At 35.9% G+C, this 18,707-nt stretch overlaps 3 protein-coding genes across 15 annotated transcripts in view; 2 read left to right on the forward strand and 1 right to left on the reverse strand.

Moving 5' to 3' along the window:
- The window catches only part of LOC100116230 (dimethyladenosine transferase 1, mitochondrial), a 141,509-nt gene that overhangs the window by 48,146 nt on the left and 74,656 nt on the right, over positions 1 to 18,707 (forward strand). For 3 of the 13 annotated variants that reach the window (XM_031921622.2, XM_032601438.1, XM_032601437.1), the window contains exons 2-3: positions 4,062 to 4,149; positions 4,276 to 4,393. The exons of 6 other annotated variants lie outside the window; for them this stretch is intronic. The gene's annotated coding sequence lies outside the window, so the exon portion shown is untranslated. Of the gene's footprint in view, positions 1 to 4,061; positions 4,150 to 4,243; positions 4,394 to 18,707 lie in introns of all 13 variants that reach the window. 4 more of the 13 variants (XM_031921625.2, XM_032601443.1, XM_032601442.1 and 1 more) reach the window with 2 other exon arrangements.
- Positions 7,187 to 7,606, forward strand: LOC116415945 (secreted RxLR effector protein 161-like). The gene has a single exon (XM_031921637.1). It carries the CDS (start codon positions 7,187 to 7,189, stop codon positions 7,604 to 7,606), a length of 420 nt encoding a protein of 139 aa, XP_031777497.1.
- The window catches only part of LOC116415941 (trafficking protein particle complex subunit 11-like), a 48,736-nt gene continuing 38,572 nt past the window's right edge, over positions 8,544 to 18,707 (reverse strand). Inside the window, exon 2 of the transcript XR_004226472.1 lies at positions 8,544 to 9,069. The gene's annotated coding sequence lies outside the window, so the exon portion shown is untranslated. The remainder of the gene's footprint in view (positions 9,070 to 18,707) is intronic.

An 18,707-nucleotide genomic window follows, 5' to 3' on the forward strand; every position in this document is an offset into this window, starting at 1 on the left:
AAGCCATAGTGATATTTAATGCGCTTCCAAATGAATTAGAAACTGTAAATACAGAAAAGCATGCGTAAATTAATAAAATTAATAGTTATATTTAACTCAACTGTTAGTAGTAATAGCTTAGTAGTAAAGTGATCTTGCAAACATACAGTTGTAAATTGTACTGTTATTACTTGTTAAGGGGACACAACACCTTTGAACTTTGAAAAAATCGATTTTTTATTGCTTATTTAGAAAGGAAATTTTCCGTAGAACATGCTCCTGAAACCCGTTTATCAAAAAAAAAAAATATTTATCGTTTTTTCGTAAAATTGCGTATTTTTCATTTTTTGTCTAATACAACTAATAATTTTTATTTTTAGTTTTATAAATTCAATCTGAATAAAATTTTTATTGTAAATGTTGAAAATACTATTTTTCTACCGTAGTATACACGTATATTATGCTCCGCATACATATTTTAGTAAATAAATTAGAGCGTATTGATAAGATTTTTTTGTGTTATTTTCGAGATGAATTTCTAGTTTCGCTTCTTATATAAGGCTCCGATCGAAACGTAGGGACATTTATTTGAATTCAAATATCGCGCGCCCACGCTACCTGTGGGTACGTAAGAATCAATGTGTCGGAGAAGGACAGAGCGACCGTTCCTGCTGTTCTGCTAGCAGACAGCAAATATTTCAAAACACAGCTGATATAGTCCTGGGATGTGTTTTACACTGAGTAAACACAGCTGATCTTTTAATACAAAAAAAAGCTGATATTCTTTAAAAGCGTTTTTAAATTAATCTAAGTAGTGTTTGCAGTGTTTTTGGGGTTATAGCTTATAGCATATAACCCCACAAAGAAGAAAAGTGTTTGTCTCAAAGCAGAGTAGTGAAGATTTTAAAAATGTGTAAAGTTCAGTGATTTTGAAAAATGTGTGATTATCAAGATACCAAGGGCAGATATGCGTGTACCCATCCAGACAAAAAGTACTCTCGAGGAAGAGGCAAGAAGAGGCAAAGAAGATTTGTAGGAGTAACGAGTGAGGATGAACCTGCCAACAAGTCAAGACTTCAAGTTCATCAAAGAAGATACAAACTCCAGCAGTGGAAGATACCTCTGAGATCAGGAATAGGTTGATTGATATCAACATTCTATTTCCTGCGCTTGAGGATATTTTGATTTTCAACCAATGCCATGGCAAAGTTCAACTTAGCGAATCCAAACTTAGGATTACGATTCAAGATTGAAGTAATGTGTATTGAGTGTGGTCAGCTGACAGCTTTTAACTCATGCAGAAAAGTTGGCGTCAAGAACCATGCTTGGGTAAACAACAGAAGAGCAGCCCTAGTGAAAATAAAAAATTTAATAAAGTGTAATAAAATATAAGAAAATGTAACAAATCGTACCATTTTGTACGTTTTTGGTGGATTTCGGGCCTTTTTTATATTTTATTACAGTTTGCTACGTTTTATTAAAATTTATTACAAATGCATTGATCCAGGATTTCATGGGGGTCTCTTCTTAGAAACGACTAATGTAACAATACGTAAAAAAGTATAACAAAATGTAAAAAATCGTCTGTAAGCGTAATATTAAATAAGAAAATGGCGACTTTTTTATTTTCTTACTTCTGCTTACATCCTTTTACTTTTTCTTACAATTTTTTATGCATTGTTACATTATATTATAAAATTAATAATTAAAAAAATATATTGACTATATTAGGCGGTAAAATAACATATGTAATAAAGTGTAATAAATTGTAAAAAAAAGTTAATAAATCTGTAAGAGTAGCTTTGTCGATCGCACGCAACGACGAAGTGGCGCTGCGAGCGACGGGACTGTTGCCCTCTCTAGTGCGAGCGACGCCGAGCGCAGCGAGTAAGTCTGTCCCCGACAGTTGACGAGAGCGGACCGCTTTTGCGTGATATACCGCATCGAGTCTTTCAGAGTGTTGTAAAGGTTTTATATTTAATAAAGACGTCCAGAGTATTCAGAGTGAATCGTGTGTGTGTGTGTGCAAAGTTTATTGAACCACCCCTCTGACATATATAATTATATATATGTATATAAAGGAGTGTGTGCGCTAAGAAAGCCAAACTACTCCTACATGGTAGCGGAGAGCTGTGGTTTCGTCCACGGAAAAAGAGGAAGCGGGGTCAGCTCGATTCAGAGGCAACAACTACAAGGAGTGCAGAGACCAGGAAGGTGATCCGGCGGGAGCCGTGAAAGCCGTGAACAACGTGTTCAAACCTGCCGAGCAGCGTGCCTGAGCGGCGTGATTTCTTTCCTGCATCTCCAGAGCGACCGGTAAAGCGGCAAATCTTTCTTCAGAGGTTTAAAACGTAAGTTGGTGTGATTTTTGTCTTAAGAGTGATTCTCCTCCGACGGTATAAAAATTCAGAGTGAACGAAAAACGAGTGCGCGAAAAATTAAGAAGTGTAAAAATTCGTTCATCTCGAGATTACGTCAAAAATTCAGAGGTTAAATTCTGACGTAATTCGAGAAAGTGAAAAACCGCACGGAGGGAGAAAAAGAGTGCTAGAAACATAAAATCGCATCAACGTTGATACACGAAACAAAACGTGTTTGTTTTTGTCGCGAGCCAGAGAGAACGGGAGTTCCGAGAATCGGGCGCGATCGTGTGCAGGGAGCGGCCGAGCAAAGCACGCCGGCGCATGCGTCGCGCGCGTGTTTGACGTTGAGTCGACAGTCGAGCGCTTCTGTTTACATGCAGGCTCGGGACCTGCTCGCGTGTAGATTTTTTCTAGCAACGGAATTTTCGCGAAACGTGGGTTGGGTCGACCCCGAGGGCATAAAGTCGCGAAATTAAGAGTTAGCATAAGTGCGACGCTGTTTGGCTCTATATGTTTTTGCGTGTGCGTGTGCGTGACGGGCGGCTTTGTGACGAGCTCGTGCGCCTTGCGTTTGGGATTCTTCGCGGTCTCTTTCGCGCACGTATCGGCTCCTTGAGTTGATACGTAGCGCAGCACAACGATTGTCGTTCGTCGATCAAGCGGATGGCTTGCAGTCGCACAAAACGGAGGGAGTTTTGACGATTTCTCCGGATATCTCCCTGGCCGGTACGTAGTCTGTGGAACGTCCTTGGTCCCTTGCATGCTGTGTTGTTCTCTCTTACATAGATGTAAAAAGGAGTTCACATTTACTGCCGCGCTAATAAATTTAATTCAAATTCAGAGTAAAAGAGTTAAGAGTGTGTTTATTTGTGGTTGATAAAACTCTCTCATTTCGTGACGATCAAGCTTATGAGGTTAAGCATTAGAGTATATACTGGAAATTTTTTTCAGTGGTTTGAGTTTATTTAAAATAAAATTCAGAGTATATTACATTGTTTTAAATAAAATAAAGTGTTTAAAAAAAAAAAAAAAAAATTGAAGCGTGAGTTAATTTAAATTCAGAGGTATTGAAATGAGAGGAGTATTCGGTTAAAATTTAATATAAAAAATGCTCTGAGTCAACTTAGTATATCTGCTGCTAAAAGTGAATTGGAAATTTTTCTCAAAGTTTGGTGTCTCTCTCTGACTTGCCTTGCGGTTAGACATAGATTGCTGGCTCTTGGGATGTTTTCATTTACTGCAGAGATTAAAATTGATTAAATTTTTTGAGCAAATTCATAAAATTCTGGGGTCAATGTTTAAATGAAAACTTGTGTTCGGTAAGTAGTTTACTCATTGACTAGGGAGATTGGCAGTATTGAAGTCGTGACTCATGCGTGTGCATGCGCAACCCAAAACCGACTGGCTTCCGTGGTAACACTCGGGGTCAAACTTCGGCGAGTGGTGTACATGTGTGATCTGCACGATTAGAGAACCTGATTTCTTGCCTCGGATTAATATAGTTGCAATGCGTTGTGTTGGTTCAGAGGCACGAAACATTAATCTTTTAGTAAAATTCAGAGGTACCTGGTCGAGTTACTAAAAGAGAGAATTCCGAGTAAAATAAAATTTGAAAATCAAATTGAAATCAAAAGTTGAATACAAAATTCAGAGTAGAAAATAAAATAAAAATTGAGTTAAACTCATACTAATTGATAATGTTTCACAATCCTGGAACAGATGACTGACAACCTGAGTCAAGAGTATGCAGAGTACATGAGGTTGAGGGCCGAATTGGATGAGATCAATCCGAGTCAAATCGATAAATGTAAGTATATAATATAGCGTATTAGTCATCTGAGTTTGACCGAGAATTCAGAGTGCTGTGATCAAGAGGGAGTTTCAAAAGTTTGAATTCATAGAGGAAATTTAATAAAAACTTTCAATACTTAAGAGGGAGGGAGGCAGAGGCAATCGTCGAGGTTTCAGAGGCCGAGCAACCGCCAGACGAGCTGAGTATGAAGATGATGGTGATTACTGGGATGAGTATGACGAAAACGAGCAAAATCAAGGTAAGACTGAATATATTAATAATAATTCCAATAATGAAGCGCACATAGAGTTCATAGCAGATTCGGGAGCGACCGAACATATTGTAAATAAAAGCTTTATTTTGAGTGATTTTAAAATTTCTGAAAAGGGAGTTATTAAGAGTGCCAATAAAAATGATTTTGCTGATATCGTGATTGATGGTAAAGGTAATCTTTTGCTTAAAAATAACATTTCCAATGAGAATCCTATTAAATTAACGAACGTAATAGCGGCAAAAGAAATTTCAGAGAATCTATTATCATTCCGAAGATTAGTAGACGCAGGGTTTAGTATAAATCTAGACGACAAGATATTCAGAGTATACAATAAAGAGAACGATAAAACTATATTTGAAGGTATTTATGGAAAACCCAACTGGGTAGTTAGGTTTGAAGTTAAAAAAGTAACGAACAAGAATGATACTATGATAAATGAGTCTGATAACTATAGCTGCGTGTCTAGGGATAGACAATGAGTCTTCAAAGCAATCACAGACAGATTCTAAGGTTAAACTACCGTCAGTCTCGGAGGGAGACAATTCAGAGTATAATACAGAGGCATCAAAAAAAAGAGTCTGTGATTGGGAGGGAGAAGTCTGAAGAACTCATTGAATCGAATGCAGAAAATGTAACTTCAGAGGAAACAACAACTACAGAGTGTGATGCTGGCTTGATGTCCCATAGAACAATTAAAGTGGATGACTTAAGTACTATTGAGAAATTGGAAGGGTTACTCGTGGAAAATCCACCCGATATATTAAATTCTGAAGTTAAACAAAATGAAGCAATGCTATGGCATATCAGACTAGGTCATGCATCTTTGAACTATTTAAAAATGTTACAAAAGAAAGAAAAGAGTTTAAAGCATGTAAAATTCGATGAGTCCATAAGAGATTGTGAAGTATGTATATTGTCAAAAATGGAAAAACTTCCATTCAAGCAAAACAGAAGCAGAGCAAAAAGGCCATTACAGATCATACATTCAGATTTAATGGGTCCGATCAAACCTACATCATGGCCAGGAGGAAAGAAGTACATTATGACGCTTGTAGACGATTATTTTCGGTATGTCAGAATATATTGTCTAAAGTCAAAAGATGAAGCAGGCCAGCGTTTGAGAATTATCTGACAACTGCTCAAAACCTTTTAGGTACAAATGCAAAAGTATGTTATGTTAGGTCAGATAGAGGTGCTGAGTACACCGGCGGTAGATTTGCTGAGATCATGAAAAGAGAGAATATTGAACCAGACTGGGGTCCACCCTATACTCCAAAACTCAACGGAGTAGCCGAGAGGTTCAATAAAACAATTCAGAGAACAATCAGAGCACTCATGTGTGACTCTGGTTTACCACCAAGCATGTGGGAATTAGCAGCAGAGGAAGCTGTTCATTCTTATAATATCACTCCGCACAAATCAATTAACTATGAGGTTCCAAAATTAAAGTTCTCACCAAAAGCATGGTGCCATCTAGAACAGATTAGGAGATACAGATACTGGATATATTTTATGGCATCCTAGCTCAAGAAAGTTCTTAGAGTCGAGACATGTGAGATTCCTTGAGAAACTAGTGTATAAAGATACTTATAAAAAGAGTCAAACTGAAAGTACAGAGGCAATGAGACAAGAGCATGAAAATACATCCGATATGCAGATTGAATTTTCAGAGATTCAGTCAACAAAAGAATCGCAAGATGCGACTGAAAACAATCAAAAACTTGTATCAGAAAATTCAGAGTTGAAAGAAACTGTACAAAGAAAAAGAGGGAGACCAAAGAAAACAAATGTGAATGAGCATAAACAAGATTCAGAGTTAAATAAAAAGAAATCAGATGATCTAATTGATCAAAATACTGGTCCAATTACAAGAAGCAAATCTAAGAAAATTAATGATATCAGTTTTGCTCGCTATACAAAAACTTCAGAGATTGAAGAGGTAAGTGAAGATGAGCTTGGACATATACTCCTAGCATCAATTCAAGAAGATCCTATTTCGTATAAAGAGGTAGTGAATTCAAAGGATAAAGATCTGTGGATACATGCTATGAAGGAAGAGTTAGAATCCATGAAAGAGATTGAAGTATGGGAATTAGTAGACAGACCCAAGGTACAACTAAACGGTAAAAGGCCCAATATAGTTGATTCAAAATGGGTATTCAAAAAGAAAGTAGAGAGTGATGGCACAATTAAATATAAAGCCCGACTAGTAACAAAAGGTTTTAAAGACAAAAATATTTATGATCTTAAAGAGACATATGCACCAGTTTCAAGACTGTCGCTTATAAGAGCAACCATTTCCATAAGTAATAAACATGACTTAGAAATATGTCAAATGGATGTAAAGACGGCATTCTTGAATGGTGAATTGGAAGAAGAAGTGTTTATGGAAATACCAGGTGGAGTGAATAATTCAGAGGATATGAGACTAACTAAAGTTTGCAAATTAAAGAAATCGTTGTATGGGTTAAAAGTTAGTCCAAAGAAATGGAATAAGAAATTTTCAGATGAAGCACGTAAACTAGGTCTTGAGAATGATCTACACGATCCGTGCTTATTCACTTGGAGACAAAAAGGTAAACTGGCAATGGTCATACTATATGTAGATGACATGTTAATTGCTAGTAATGATACAGAGAAGCTCAAGCAAATTAAAAGTAATTTGAGTAGTGTCTTTCAAATGAAAGATCTAGGAGAACCAAGAAACTTTCTTGGAAAGAGAGAAACATTGTAATACACCAGGCTGCTTATACAGAGAAAATTCTAGAAAAATTTAACATGAAAGAGTGCAAGCCTCAGAGTACCCCTATGGTAACTCGACAAGTGAAAAATAGAAACAATAAGGTCAAACTTCATACAGAACATTCAGAGTCAATTGATGAAATTAAAAGAGTACCGTATAGAGAAGCTATTGGAAGCCTGATGTACCTAGCAAATGCTACACGTCCAGATATAGCGTATGCAGTCAATTATCTAGCAAGAAAACAGTTAGAACCCACTGAGGACGATTGGAATGATGTGAAAAGGATATTTAGATATCTAAGAAGATCAACTGATCTGGGTATAAAATTCACATCTAATTCAGAGCAGCTAGAAGCATTGACTGACTCGAGTTTCAGAGATTGCGAAAACTTAACATCCACTGGTGGATACGTCATAAGACTATTTGGTGACACCATCGCCTGGAGAAGCCACTAGCAATCCTGTACAACACTATCTACTTGTCAGGCAGAGTATTTGGCCATGCGCGATGTGTCAAGAGTTGATATCGCTGGACAAATCAATCAGGTATATACTAGGGCGAACCATGTTTCCTGTAACCATATGGTGCGATAATAGGTCTGCGAGAGACTGCACTGAAATGGACGGGAGTCACAAACTTAAAACGTTTGACCAAAGTTTAGAAAATATTCAAAGGGAGCTAACATTCAGAGAAGAAACGGGAACTAGAAAACCCATGGCAGAATCTCATGGTGACTTTATAAAACAGTGCGTTGATGAGAAAAAGGTTAAAGTCCTGTGGATACCCACCAAAGAGAATCTAGCCGATATTATGACAAATCCCTTAGCCGAGAAAGAGTTTACTTGTCTAAGAGATCTAATCAGTAATATGAGACTGAAAGTCATGAGTTGAAATCATTCAGAGGTTCACGCAAATTTCTACATGAAACTAATAGTTATATGATTTTATGTTTACAGAATACTAATGAGCGGACTCTATGCATGGAAAAGAAGATCGAATCAATCAACCAAGAAAAATCAAAATAGACATCTTATTTAACTAAATTCTAGATTTACTTTTGTACTTAATAGTTAAATGCTTTTCTTTGCTAATGTAATGTTGTTCCTTAGTTTTTAAATTAGTTTATAGTTTATATGCATATAACGTTTGTTCAAGTAGAATTACAATCGACAAAGGGAGGGAGTGTAAGAGAAGCTTTGTCGATCGCACGCAACGACGAAGTGGCGCTGCGAGCGACGGGACTGTTCCCCTCTCTAGCGCGAGCGACGCCGAGCGCGGCGAGTAAGTCTGTCCCCGACAGTTGACGAGAGCGGACCGCTTTTGCGTGATATACCGCATCGAGTCTTTCAGAGTGTTGTAAAGGTTTTATATTTAATAAAGACGTCCAGAGTATTCAGAGTGAATCGTGTGTGTGTGTGTGCAAAGTTTATTGAACCACCCCTCTGACATATATGTATATATGTATATATGTATATAAAGGAGTGTGTGCGCTAAGAAAGCCAAACTACTCCTACAAAATCTGAAAATGTAAGAAAGTGTACAAAAACGTATAAGAGAAAAGGTCCGAAATCCAACAAATAGGTACAGTTTCTTACATTTTCTTACATTTTTTTACGTTTTATTACAATTTATTACATTTTTTTCCACTAGGGAGTAGTTACATTTCGTGTTCTTGGACTTGGACACGCTGGTCATCATCTATTTTGTAGGTTGATGGACTACTTAATACCCATGGCTCAGTGTGCATGTGATGCAATTAGCGAACAATTCAGTGAAGTGTGTAAAAAAGTGGCCAAGGACTCCGTGAAAACTGCAGTGATGGAAGAAAAAGCCGCTACAGAGATTGGAGCTCCTGGACTAAACATTTTGCCATTTGAAGGTTAGACTGGTAATTTTCTGCAGTTTTAACTTGAAGATTCTACACAGTGACCAAAAGAAAAGATAAGTATAAAGTGTTATTATTATCAAGGATAAAATAACATTTTTATCACATGTTTATAAAAATTCATAAAATGCCCTTTTTTAGTTGCAGGTAAGAAAAGCCGTACAGAACCCAGAGGTATAAGTGAATATACCTCATAATTGCTGAGAGTCAAGGTCTATGTGTGTGGAACATAGAAAACTTGGTCCTAAAGGATTTGGTAAGTACTAATTTAAGTTATACTTTCAACAATTTTCATAAACTTTAAAGTTGATTTTCTCTAAATGTTGTTTTTACTGATTTCAGCTCATTGTCCGTAGGATTCCAAGTGAACGCATGGTTCTTTTGGGCTCAAACTCAAGTAGGATACTTTGTACACCTGTAGTTCTAGTATGAATGCAGGGATTTTGGTTTGAATGTTTAGAAATAATTTGGCGATGAAAAAACTGCATTTTTTTCTTTTTTTTGCTTATTCTGGCACCTTTTTGTGTATAAAACATATTCTAGTACGAAGTATCCTCCTTGAGTTTAAGCCCAAAAAATCCATTCATTCACTTGGAATCCTACGGACAGTGAAAAAGTTAACAAATTCTTGCACCGAGTACCACAATGGGCCAGCAGGAATAATGAAGGTTTTAGCATGATAAAATTAAAGGTATTTATACTAAATATATCTATAAAAAATGTTCAATGATGTACTTAAAATTTATGAATTTTTCTCAGAGTTCTTTTTTTCAGGGTTTAAAGGTGTTGTGTCCCCTTAAAAAAGATATATTGATACAAATTGTTTTTTAGTTTGTAAGAATTTAGTATATAAGTATTTTTATTTTTTATTTTTTTACCATCTGTATACACTCCAGTCCTGCGATCAGGTAACAATGTTTACCTCTGCGGGTATTCGGGTATTAGTTATACTAATACTCTGTAAAATTTCTAGTCTCAATAAATAAATAAATAAATAAATTCTATTCCTTTTTTCAAAAACAGAATTTATGTGTTCAGAGTTTTTTTCACCGGTAATGCAATTTCATTGCCAACATTAAGGAGGCTTGGGCGTTTATGAGAAAAACGACAGAATGCTCTAAAACTTGAGGATTATCTGAATAAAGTATGCTAATTTTGATTGAAAAAAAGAAATACCATGGTTGGCGACCTTATTTTCGAAATAATCACTACTGAAAAATTACCACTTTAACGCGTATTCTTATGGAAGCAAAATCAAAATTAACTAATACTACAGAAGTAATCGACAACTCGCCATAAATCAAATATAGACTAATACTTTTAATTCTGAGGAATCAATTAGCTTCATTAAAACATTAGGTTGACGACTTAAATCAAAAGAAAAGTGTGAAAATGTATGAAATGTGAGGTTATGTTGTCACAGCTACCGCTAATACGTGTACCTTTTGCTATTTTTTGGCAACTTTTTTGTAACTTTTTAGCGTTTTGTTACTTCTCTACTTGGATATGACTTAAATACATACAATTTTTTAAAAAATTAGCAGCAATGAGCATTTGTAAAATACGTGCACCCCGGGGCCCCTCGCCTGGTACGGCACTGAACGCCGAAGCCTCCTTAAATATCGCAAAGTAATCATTATAGGTTAGACTTTTCAATAAAACTCTTTTCTTGCAAAAAGTATATCTATCTCGTGCTCATCGCGATCAAACTGTTTAATACTTTTTGTAATTGATATAAATTTTGTAATTTGAGGGCAGACAGCATGAAAATCTATTCCAGAATTTGATATGCTAAAAGTGTATATGTGATTTTACTATATAATTTTATTATATGACGATTTGAGACTTTAAAATAATATAATAAAATCATGTGATGAAATCATAGAATAAAATCATATAATAAATTTATATAAATATTTTTAATCGGGGTCCCTGTTATAATATCATCCAATGAGTCAACTTTGATGAAACAGCTTTCAGAACTATTCGTAAATTCGATTGTGAAAAAAGGCATGTTGAAATCTAGAATGTAATTAAGATTGTTAATAAATAATGAAAAATTATATATTTATACAGAACGAAATAAAATTCGTTAGATAAATTCAATAAAATGATTTGTTATTGTAGCGCCACCGTAATGAATGAACAAATATTATAACAGCACATCTGAATTTGTGACCCTTTTTTTCAAGCGATAAACCCCATGTATAAACGTGAGCTAAATGTGAAAAATGCACCATGGAAATCACAAGATTTATAAGAGACAATGACTGCGATGAGTTTTATAAATAATCAAGTAATTGAACAATGAATTAAATAACGACCAAGTATATAAAATTAGGATTTCAAATTTATAATAAACGTACTATGCTTTTGTCTGTTGACCAAAAGTCAAAGTCAAAAGCTTCAAGAATCCAAACTGTGATTTGATACATAGCATATTACCGCAGTTATATCCCTTCCGAAAATAATGTGCAAATATCTGTGCATAGATCTCTGTTACGTCGTAACCCATCAATATTTATATATTTGAGTTCCTACCTTTTTATATAAAATTATCTTGAGGAAATTTTGGCTACCGCAAGCGCGGTCACTGCCTTCCGGTAAAGGGAGCCAGAGAAGAAATCACTTTAGGCGCGGGTTAGTTTCCATGGTTCAGTTTTTATTAAAAAGAAAATGAAGAGAAAAGTACCTTGTGTGTATGTGTATGTCTGTGTATATTTTTCTTCCTTGATGCGGCTCGCCGAAGATACAGCTGTTGGCCTCGTCCTTCTAGCAGCCTTGCGTCGCACTATGGAGTATTTCGACTTTTCGTGTTTCAAAATCAAATAGCTCCGTATCCAGTCGGTCGATCAATCTAAAATGTTTAGAGGATGATGTCTAAACTATCAGAAATCACAGAAAAATAAGTAGAGTTTGATGTTGACTGTATAGCTCAGGAAAATTCGTTAAAGTTGACGGTTTTCGCAAAAAAATTACAAAAGTCACTGTAGAACAATGGATTTTTTTTATTTAATGCCTGTAAACACTATTTTTATGTATTTTTTCACGCTGAATTCAAATCTGTCCCTTAAATTTTGTAGGTTTTTTTCGTTTAGAAAATGGAAAAAACTCATAAATTCGACAAAATTTGGTCTTTTATGACTCCGTAGGATTTGGTCTCATTCTATACAGCTATAAAACTATAAAAATACTTGTTTGATTATATAAACTATATAGTAAATACATCATATGACCCACATTTACGCACAAACGAGCATGTTTTAGCGCAAAAAAGGAAACAAGTTTTTATTTGCAGGGTTGTAGGATTGTATACATCGCGATTCTCATGTTTGTGTATGCATACATATGAATGTGTGTGTATGTTGTACCTTATTCCCAAAAAAAAATTCAGCGCGATTCTTTCACTTGGCTTCGAGTTATAGTTGGTCAAAGTTGGGATTTCAAGCAATTTTTGCATTTTCTGCATATTTTTAATGATTTGTAGCTCATAAGGGATGCATTTTTTACTAAAACTACCTGAATACTTTTTTTGCATAATTTTCTGAATTTTTTATTAAAAATACTTTTAAAGTCTTATATATGTGTTAAGGCTACCTTATTTGCATTTTAAACCTTAAAATATGAAAATCTGAATGTTTGATCCGGACACCGACAACTTCAATACAGTAAAAAGATACCTTTTTATAGTAAAAACAGTAGCTGTAAAGTTCCAGAATGGGTCTGACCTTCTACTAGAAGTTATGTAGAAAACAAACATGATATAATGGCTAATAAGTGGTTTTACATTCAAATTTGACACTTCTAACCTAGTAAATTTCATGTCTACCGATACGTATTAGTTAAACATGCATCCCTTATGAGCTACAAATCATTAAAAAAGACAAAAAATGCAAAAGTTGCTTGAAACCTTAACTTTGACCAGCTAAAACTCGAAGCCAAATTAAGGAATCGCGCTGAAATTTTGTTTGGGAGTCAGGTACAACATATAGAATATATATATATATATATATATATATATATATATATATATATATATGGGACGTTTCACGTCAACCGGACCATCAGTGCACCCAAAATTTGGGTTAACCTAACAAGACGTTTAAGGGCTCAAAATGATCGTCTGGTCAAGGGCTTTTGAAAAAGTTCTGGCCTTTTCAAAAATCCAATGTGGCGCATAAAATATGGAGCCTGAAACCCACGTTTTCATAGCACATGCAACAAAAACAATAGTAAAAATGTTCTAATTTGTGAAATATCCCACCAAAAAGCATGTATAACTCATGATAGGACATATTATTGACAATGCTGACGGAATTCCAAAATCAAAAATGGCGGATCCAAAATGACGGACATTATACCACCACCAAACCAATTTTACCGCAACAAATGATTTTAGATCACTTTAAAGTATCGATATGTGGGTTTTTGGGGCCACTGCACCTTATTTTAACCTCGAAATTTTAAAATCCAAAATGGCCGATCCAAAATGGCGGACATTATACAACCACCAAAACTATTTTACCGCAATGAACGATTTTAAATCAGTTTAAAGTATCGGTATGGGAGTTTAAGGGGCCGCTGAATCTTATTTTAACCACGAAATTTCAAAATTCAATATGACCAATATAAACTGGCGGATATTTGTCATAACCCACCCGCAGGCTCTCTCGCGTAAAGCCCCTGCTAACGCGCAACCCGCCGAACACGCCACGCACGCTGCAGCGCTTATCACCGCGGCGCTAGTACCATGGCGCACCGCTAGGCGGCTGCGCATTACCCACAAGTGAAGTAGCGTCACGGAGGGCACATAAGGAGGCCGGGTCCAGCGCTGTACCTCGCCAATGACAACTTGTGCAAAGACTTCAGCAAATAAAACTGTTTTGTGGCAAAGGAATTTATTGTTTTCAAGTGATTTATTTCATCCCTCTTTTTTACCTACACCCTCAACCCCTTCCCACGTTTAGCAACCCATAGAAAGGAATATTTTCTTCAAGGAATGCTTTCTTCATCGGCGACTTTTTCTCCAACAGTCTTTTTCAGGATAGTTGGTGAGCAAGTCCATCAGCGGCTTTATTCATAGGCGACTTTTTCTCCAACAGTCCTTTTTAGGATAGTTAATAGGTACATTAATAGATACATTGGCGATTTCTTCTTCAACATCCTTTTTAAGGCAGTTGTTGAGTAAGTCTTACTTTATCGGCAACTCCTTGTTCAACTGTACTAGCCGTAATTTTGTTATTTCTAACATTTTTTTTGTTTTGGTTGTGCTTTCTCATATTCTACAACAATGTCTTCTCCTGCGAAAAAATATCGTATCGATAGATGCGTTAATCCATTTTATATTAATACAGGACACAGCAAATCTCTTAGGAAGATCTCCAAAGAATTTGAAGATGTCTATCCTGATTATCCAACATCTTCACTGATTTGTGATACATGTAGAAAATCCTTTTACAAACTACATGATTTGTCATCTCCAAACGTCAGTATGAGTGTTGATTTTAAATCAGAGACTGACTCACCTTCGGTTTCAAACACGGATGCACCTATGCAAGATGATCTTACAGATATTTTAACTGGACTTAAAAACAAATTCCAATCCCTGCCGGAGAACGATCCATTATGTGTCAGTATTCTTACTATTTTGCCCGAACACTGGGCAATACGTAAATTTATGAACCAATGTGGCGTGTCTCACAGAATGGCTCGTAAAGCAAAACAGTTAAGAGAATCAGATGGAGTTTTGGCTTCTCCTGTTGCAAAACGTGGAAAAACATAACCTGCAGAAACTACTCAGAAAGTTGAAGATTTTTACGAAAATGATCTTAACAGCAGAATTATGCCAAATAAAAAAGATACCGTCAGTATTTATTTATATGGTGAAAAAATAAAAGTGCAGAAAATATTATTACTTACTGATATTAAGAACCTTCATAATCAATTTAAAGAACAGTTTCCTGAACATCCGATTGGGCTTACCAAGTTTGCGGAACTGAGATCAAAATGTTGTGTCTTTGCAGGATCCTCTGGTACACACAATGTATGTGTATGTACGATACACCAAAATTTCAAGGCGACGATTGACGCAGTAAATATTGAAAAAATCTCAAACAATATTCTGAAGAATTATAAAGATTGTTTGAATTTCGTTCTATGTGAGGATCCCAAACCAAGTTGTTATTTGAATGAATGCAAATTTTGTCCGGACATTCAAAAGTTTTCTAATTACGTTGAGAACATTATGGATTTGCACAATATTGATCAAGTCATCTTCAGCACGTGGCAATCAACCGATAGATACACTTTGATAAAACAATGCCTAACATCGCAAGAATTTATTGAAAATTTATGTTCTAGCCTAGAAAAGTTGATACCTCATCACTTCATCGCTAAGGAACAATCAAAGTTTATTTCTGGGAAGAAAAATAATCTTTCAGATGAAGAGGTTATTGCTCAATTGGATTTTGCTGAGAACTATGCTTTTACAGCCCAAGATGCTGCACAGGCATTTCATTTTAATAATGATCAAAGTACGCTTTTTCCTGCTGTTGTTTATTATAAATCTGAAGGCAAGCTAAAGCATTTCAGTACAGTATCTATGTCCGACTGTACTACTCATGATGCCACTGCAGTATACATAATGCAGCAAAAGCTTATACCTGAAATTCGCAAGGTTTGTCCCACAGTAGAAAAGGTAATATATGCTACTGATGGTGCTAAACAGCATTTTAAAAATTGTTATCAAATGAGTAGTTTAATGAGTCATAAGAGAGATTTTGGCGTTGATGCTGAATGGCACTGTTTTGCAACAGCACACGGAAAAGGTGGTTGCGATGGAGTTGGAGCGATAGTAAAGAGAGAAGCTACAAGAGCGAGCTTACAAGCTGCAAAAAATAAAGCAATTCTAGATGTTAAAGTTCTTTATTCATGGGCTAATGGGCGATCATTCAATATAAAATTTTTCTTATACACCAAAAAAGATTACGAACAAACTCGTCAATTCCTAACAAAGAGATTTAAAAACTGTCCACCTGTCACAAACATACAAATGGGGCATAGATTTATCCCAGAAAATAATGAAACGTTGAAAGTCATGCATTACTCAAATGCCAATGAACCTAGGAACAGAGTAATTTATGATATCGGCGAAAGCCATTTATCACCAGTAAAAACTCTACGAACGAGGAGCCAGAATTGATAAGAGTGCACAAAATGTCATTAAAGATTGATTCATTTGGCTAAATTATATATTTTTTTCATCCACGCAGGCATATACATATACACAGAACAATAGAAAAATGTAAGTGCAAAAACCGCAGACAGATAATTCTAAATCTAATAGACCGGAAAAATATAAGATTCATATGCACAAATACTGATTCCTATAATACATTTATAACCATTTACCTCACAAACCTCCATATCGATACTTTAAATTGATCTAAAATCATTTGTTGCGGTAAAATTGGTTTAGTGGCGGTATAATGTCCGCCATTTTGGATCCACCATTTTAAATTTTGAAATTTCGAGGTCAAGCTAAGATTCAATAACCCCGAAAACCCCCATATCGATACTTTAAACTGATCTAAAATCATTTGTTGCGGTAAAATTGGTTTGGTGGTCGTATAATGTCCGCCATTTTGGATCCACCATTTCGAATTTTGAAATGTCGAGGTTAAAATAAAATTCAGTGACCCTGAAAACCCCCATATCGATACTTTAAACTGATCAAAAATCATTTGTTGCGGTAAAATGGGTTTGGTGGTGGTATAATGTCCACCATTTTGATTCCGCCATTTTTGATTTTGGAATTCCGTCAGCATTGTCAATAATATGTCCTATCATGAGTTGTACATGCTTTTTGGTGGGATATTTCACAAATTAGAACATTTTTACTATTGTTTTTGTTGAATGTGCTATGAAAACGAGGGTTTCAGGCTCCATATTTTATGCGCCACATTGGATTTTTGAAAAGGCCAGAACTTTTTCAAAACCCCTTGACCAGACGATCATTTTGAGACCTCAAACGTCTTGTTAGGTTAACCCAAATTTTGGGTGCACTGATGGTCCGGTTGACGTGAAAAGTCCCATATATATATATATATATATATATATATATATATATATATATATATATACGGTTTGGGCAAAAATTAAAATTTTCATTTCCGATTTCCAACCCTGCAAATAAAAAATTGTTTCCTTTTTTGCGCTAAAACATGCTCGTTTGTGCGTAAATGTGGGTCATATGATGTATTTACTATATAGTTTATATAATCAAACAAATATTTTTATAGTTTTATAGCTGTATAGAATGAGACCAAATCCTACGGAGTCATAAAAGACCAAATTTTGTCAAATTTATGAGTTTTTTTTCCATTTTCTAAACGAAAAAAAAACCTACAAAATTTAAGGGACAGATTTGAATTCAGCGTGAAAAAATACATAAAAATAGTGTTTACAGTCATTAAATAAAAAAAATCCATTGTTCTACAGTGACTTTTGTAATTTTTTTGTGAAAACCGTCAACTTTAACGAATTTTCCTGGGCTATACAGTCAACATCAAACTCTACTTATTTTTCTGTGATTTCTGATAGTTTAGACATCATCCTCTAAACATTTTAGATTGATCGACCGACTGGATACGGAGCTATTTGATTTTGAAACACGAAAAGTCGAATCACCCCACAGTGCCTCGGTGGTTCAGTATGGCTGTAGATGGGCTGTGGCTCGCGGCACTTGTCCCCCAAATGTGGTACAGGTGCAGTCATAAAGGCGCCTCTTAGTGCCTTGCCTGTGGCTTAGAGTCTTGTTACAATTCCAGAGATGGTTTGTAGGTTTGTCGGGGTAAGTATTTTCCAACTTTTGTTTTGTACGGCGCACTATTACTCTTGAACTTTTTACTGATAGGTCTGGCGACTAGCACAGTAACGAGCTGTTCACGTTCTTTTGGAAAACTGGCGAACAGAGTAACGATCTGTATGGTGACTCCGGGAAAACTGGCGAGGCAGAGTGACTGGCTGTTTACGTTCTGTCGGAAAACTGGATGCTCGCCCCTTTGATCCCGATCTTTATATACTGGAACTTCATTCTTCTTCTTCTTCCATATTAGGAGTGCCTAATATAAGATTTTCCCACGACTTTCTTTTCAATAGCACGTGACGTAAAATTTTATTACCGCTAGTTTTTCATTCTTTCGGATGATCGACGCCCATGCGCTGTTGCCGCTGCTTTTCTATTTTCTATTTTAGTATAATTATGCTGTGGTGGGGAAGTACTGCTTCTTGTGGCTGCTGCAATGGCGCACAGTGGGAGAAAATGGACAAAATTCGAGCAACGTGTCATTTTTAATCTTAGAGCCATGATTTTTTTTAAACTCTTTAAAAAAGCATCAAGTTTAAGCTACAGGTGCGGAAATTATTGTATCACCTTCCCCTAAACCCATGCGACCCCTAGAAGCCACCCCTACCAAACCACAAGCAGTCTAACTCATCTATCCCAGGGAACAGCGAGTTCAATGGCTTTATTTTTTCTTAAAATAATTAAGCCACACACCATAAGCCAGCTAACCACCTAACCACTCACGCCCCTACCCCTAGAAACCACCCCTACCAAACCACAAGCAGGCTATCTAACATAACCCTGGGAACAGAAAGTTAAATCGCTT

This window comes from Nasonia vitripennis (genome assembly GCF_009193385.2).
Source record: "Nasonia vitripennis strain AsymCx chromosome 1 unlocalized genomic scaffold, Nvit_psr_1.1 chr1_random0014, whole genome shotgun sequence".
NCBI classification, from domain to species: Eukaryota; Metazoa; Arthropoda; class Insecta; order Hymenoptera; family Pteromalidae; genus Nasonia; species Nasonia vitripennis.

What these genes read in the sequence shown, in the direction of transcription:
- LOC116415945 (XM_031921637.1), top strand. Translation starts at nt 7,187, where the DNA reads ATGAAAGAGTGCAAGCCTCAGAGTACCCCTATGGTAACTCGACAAGTG.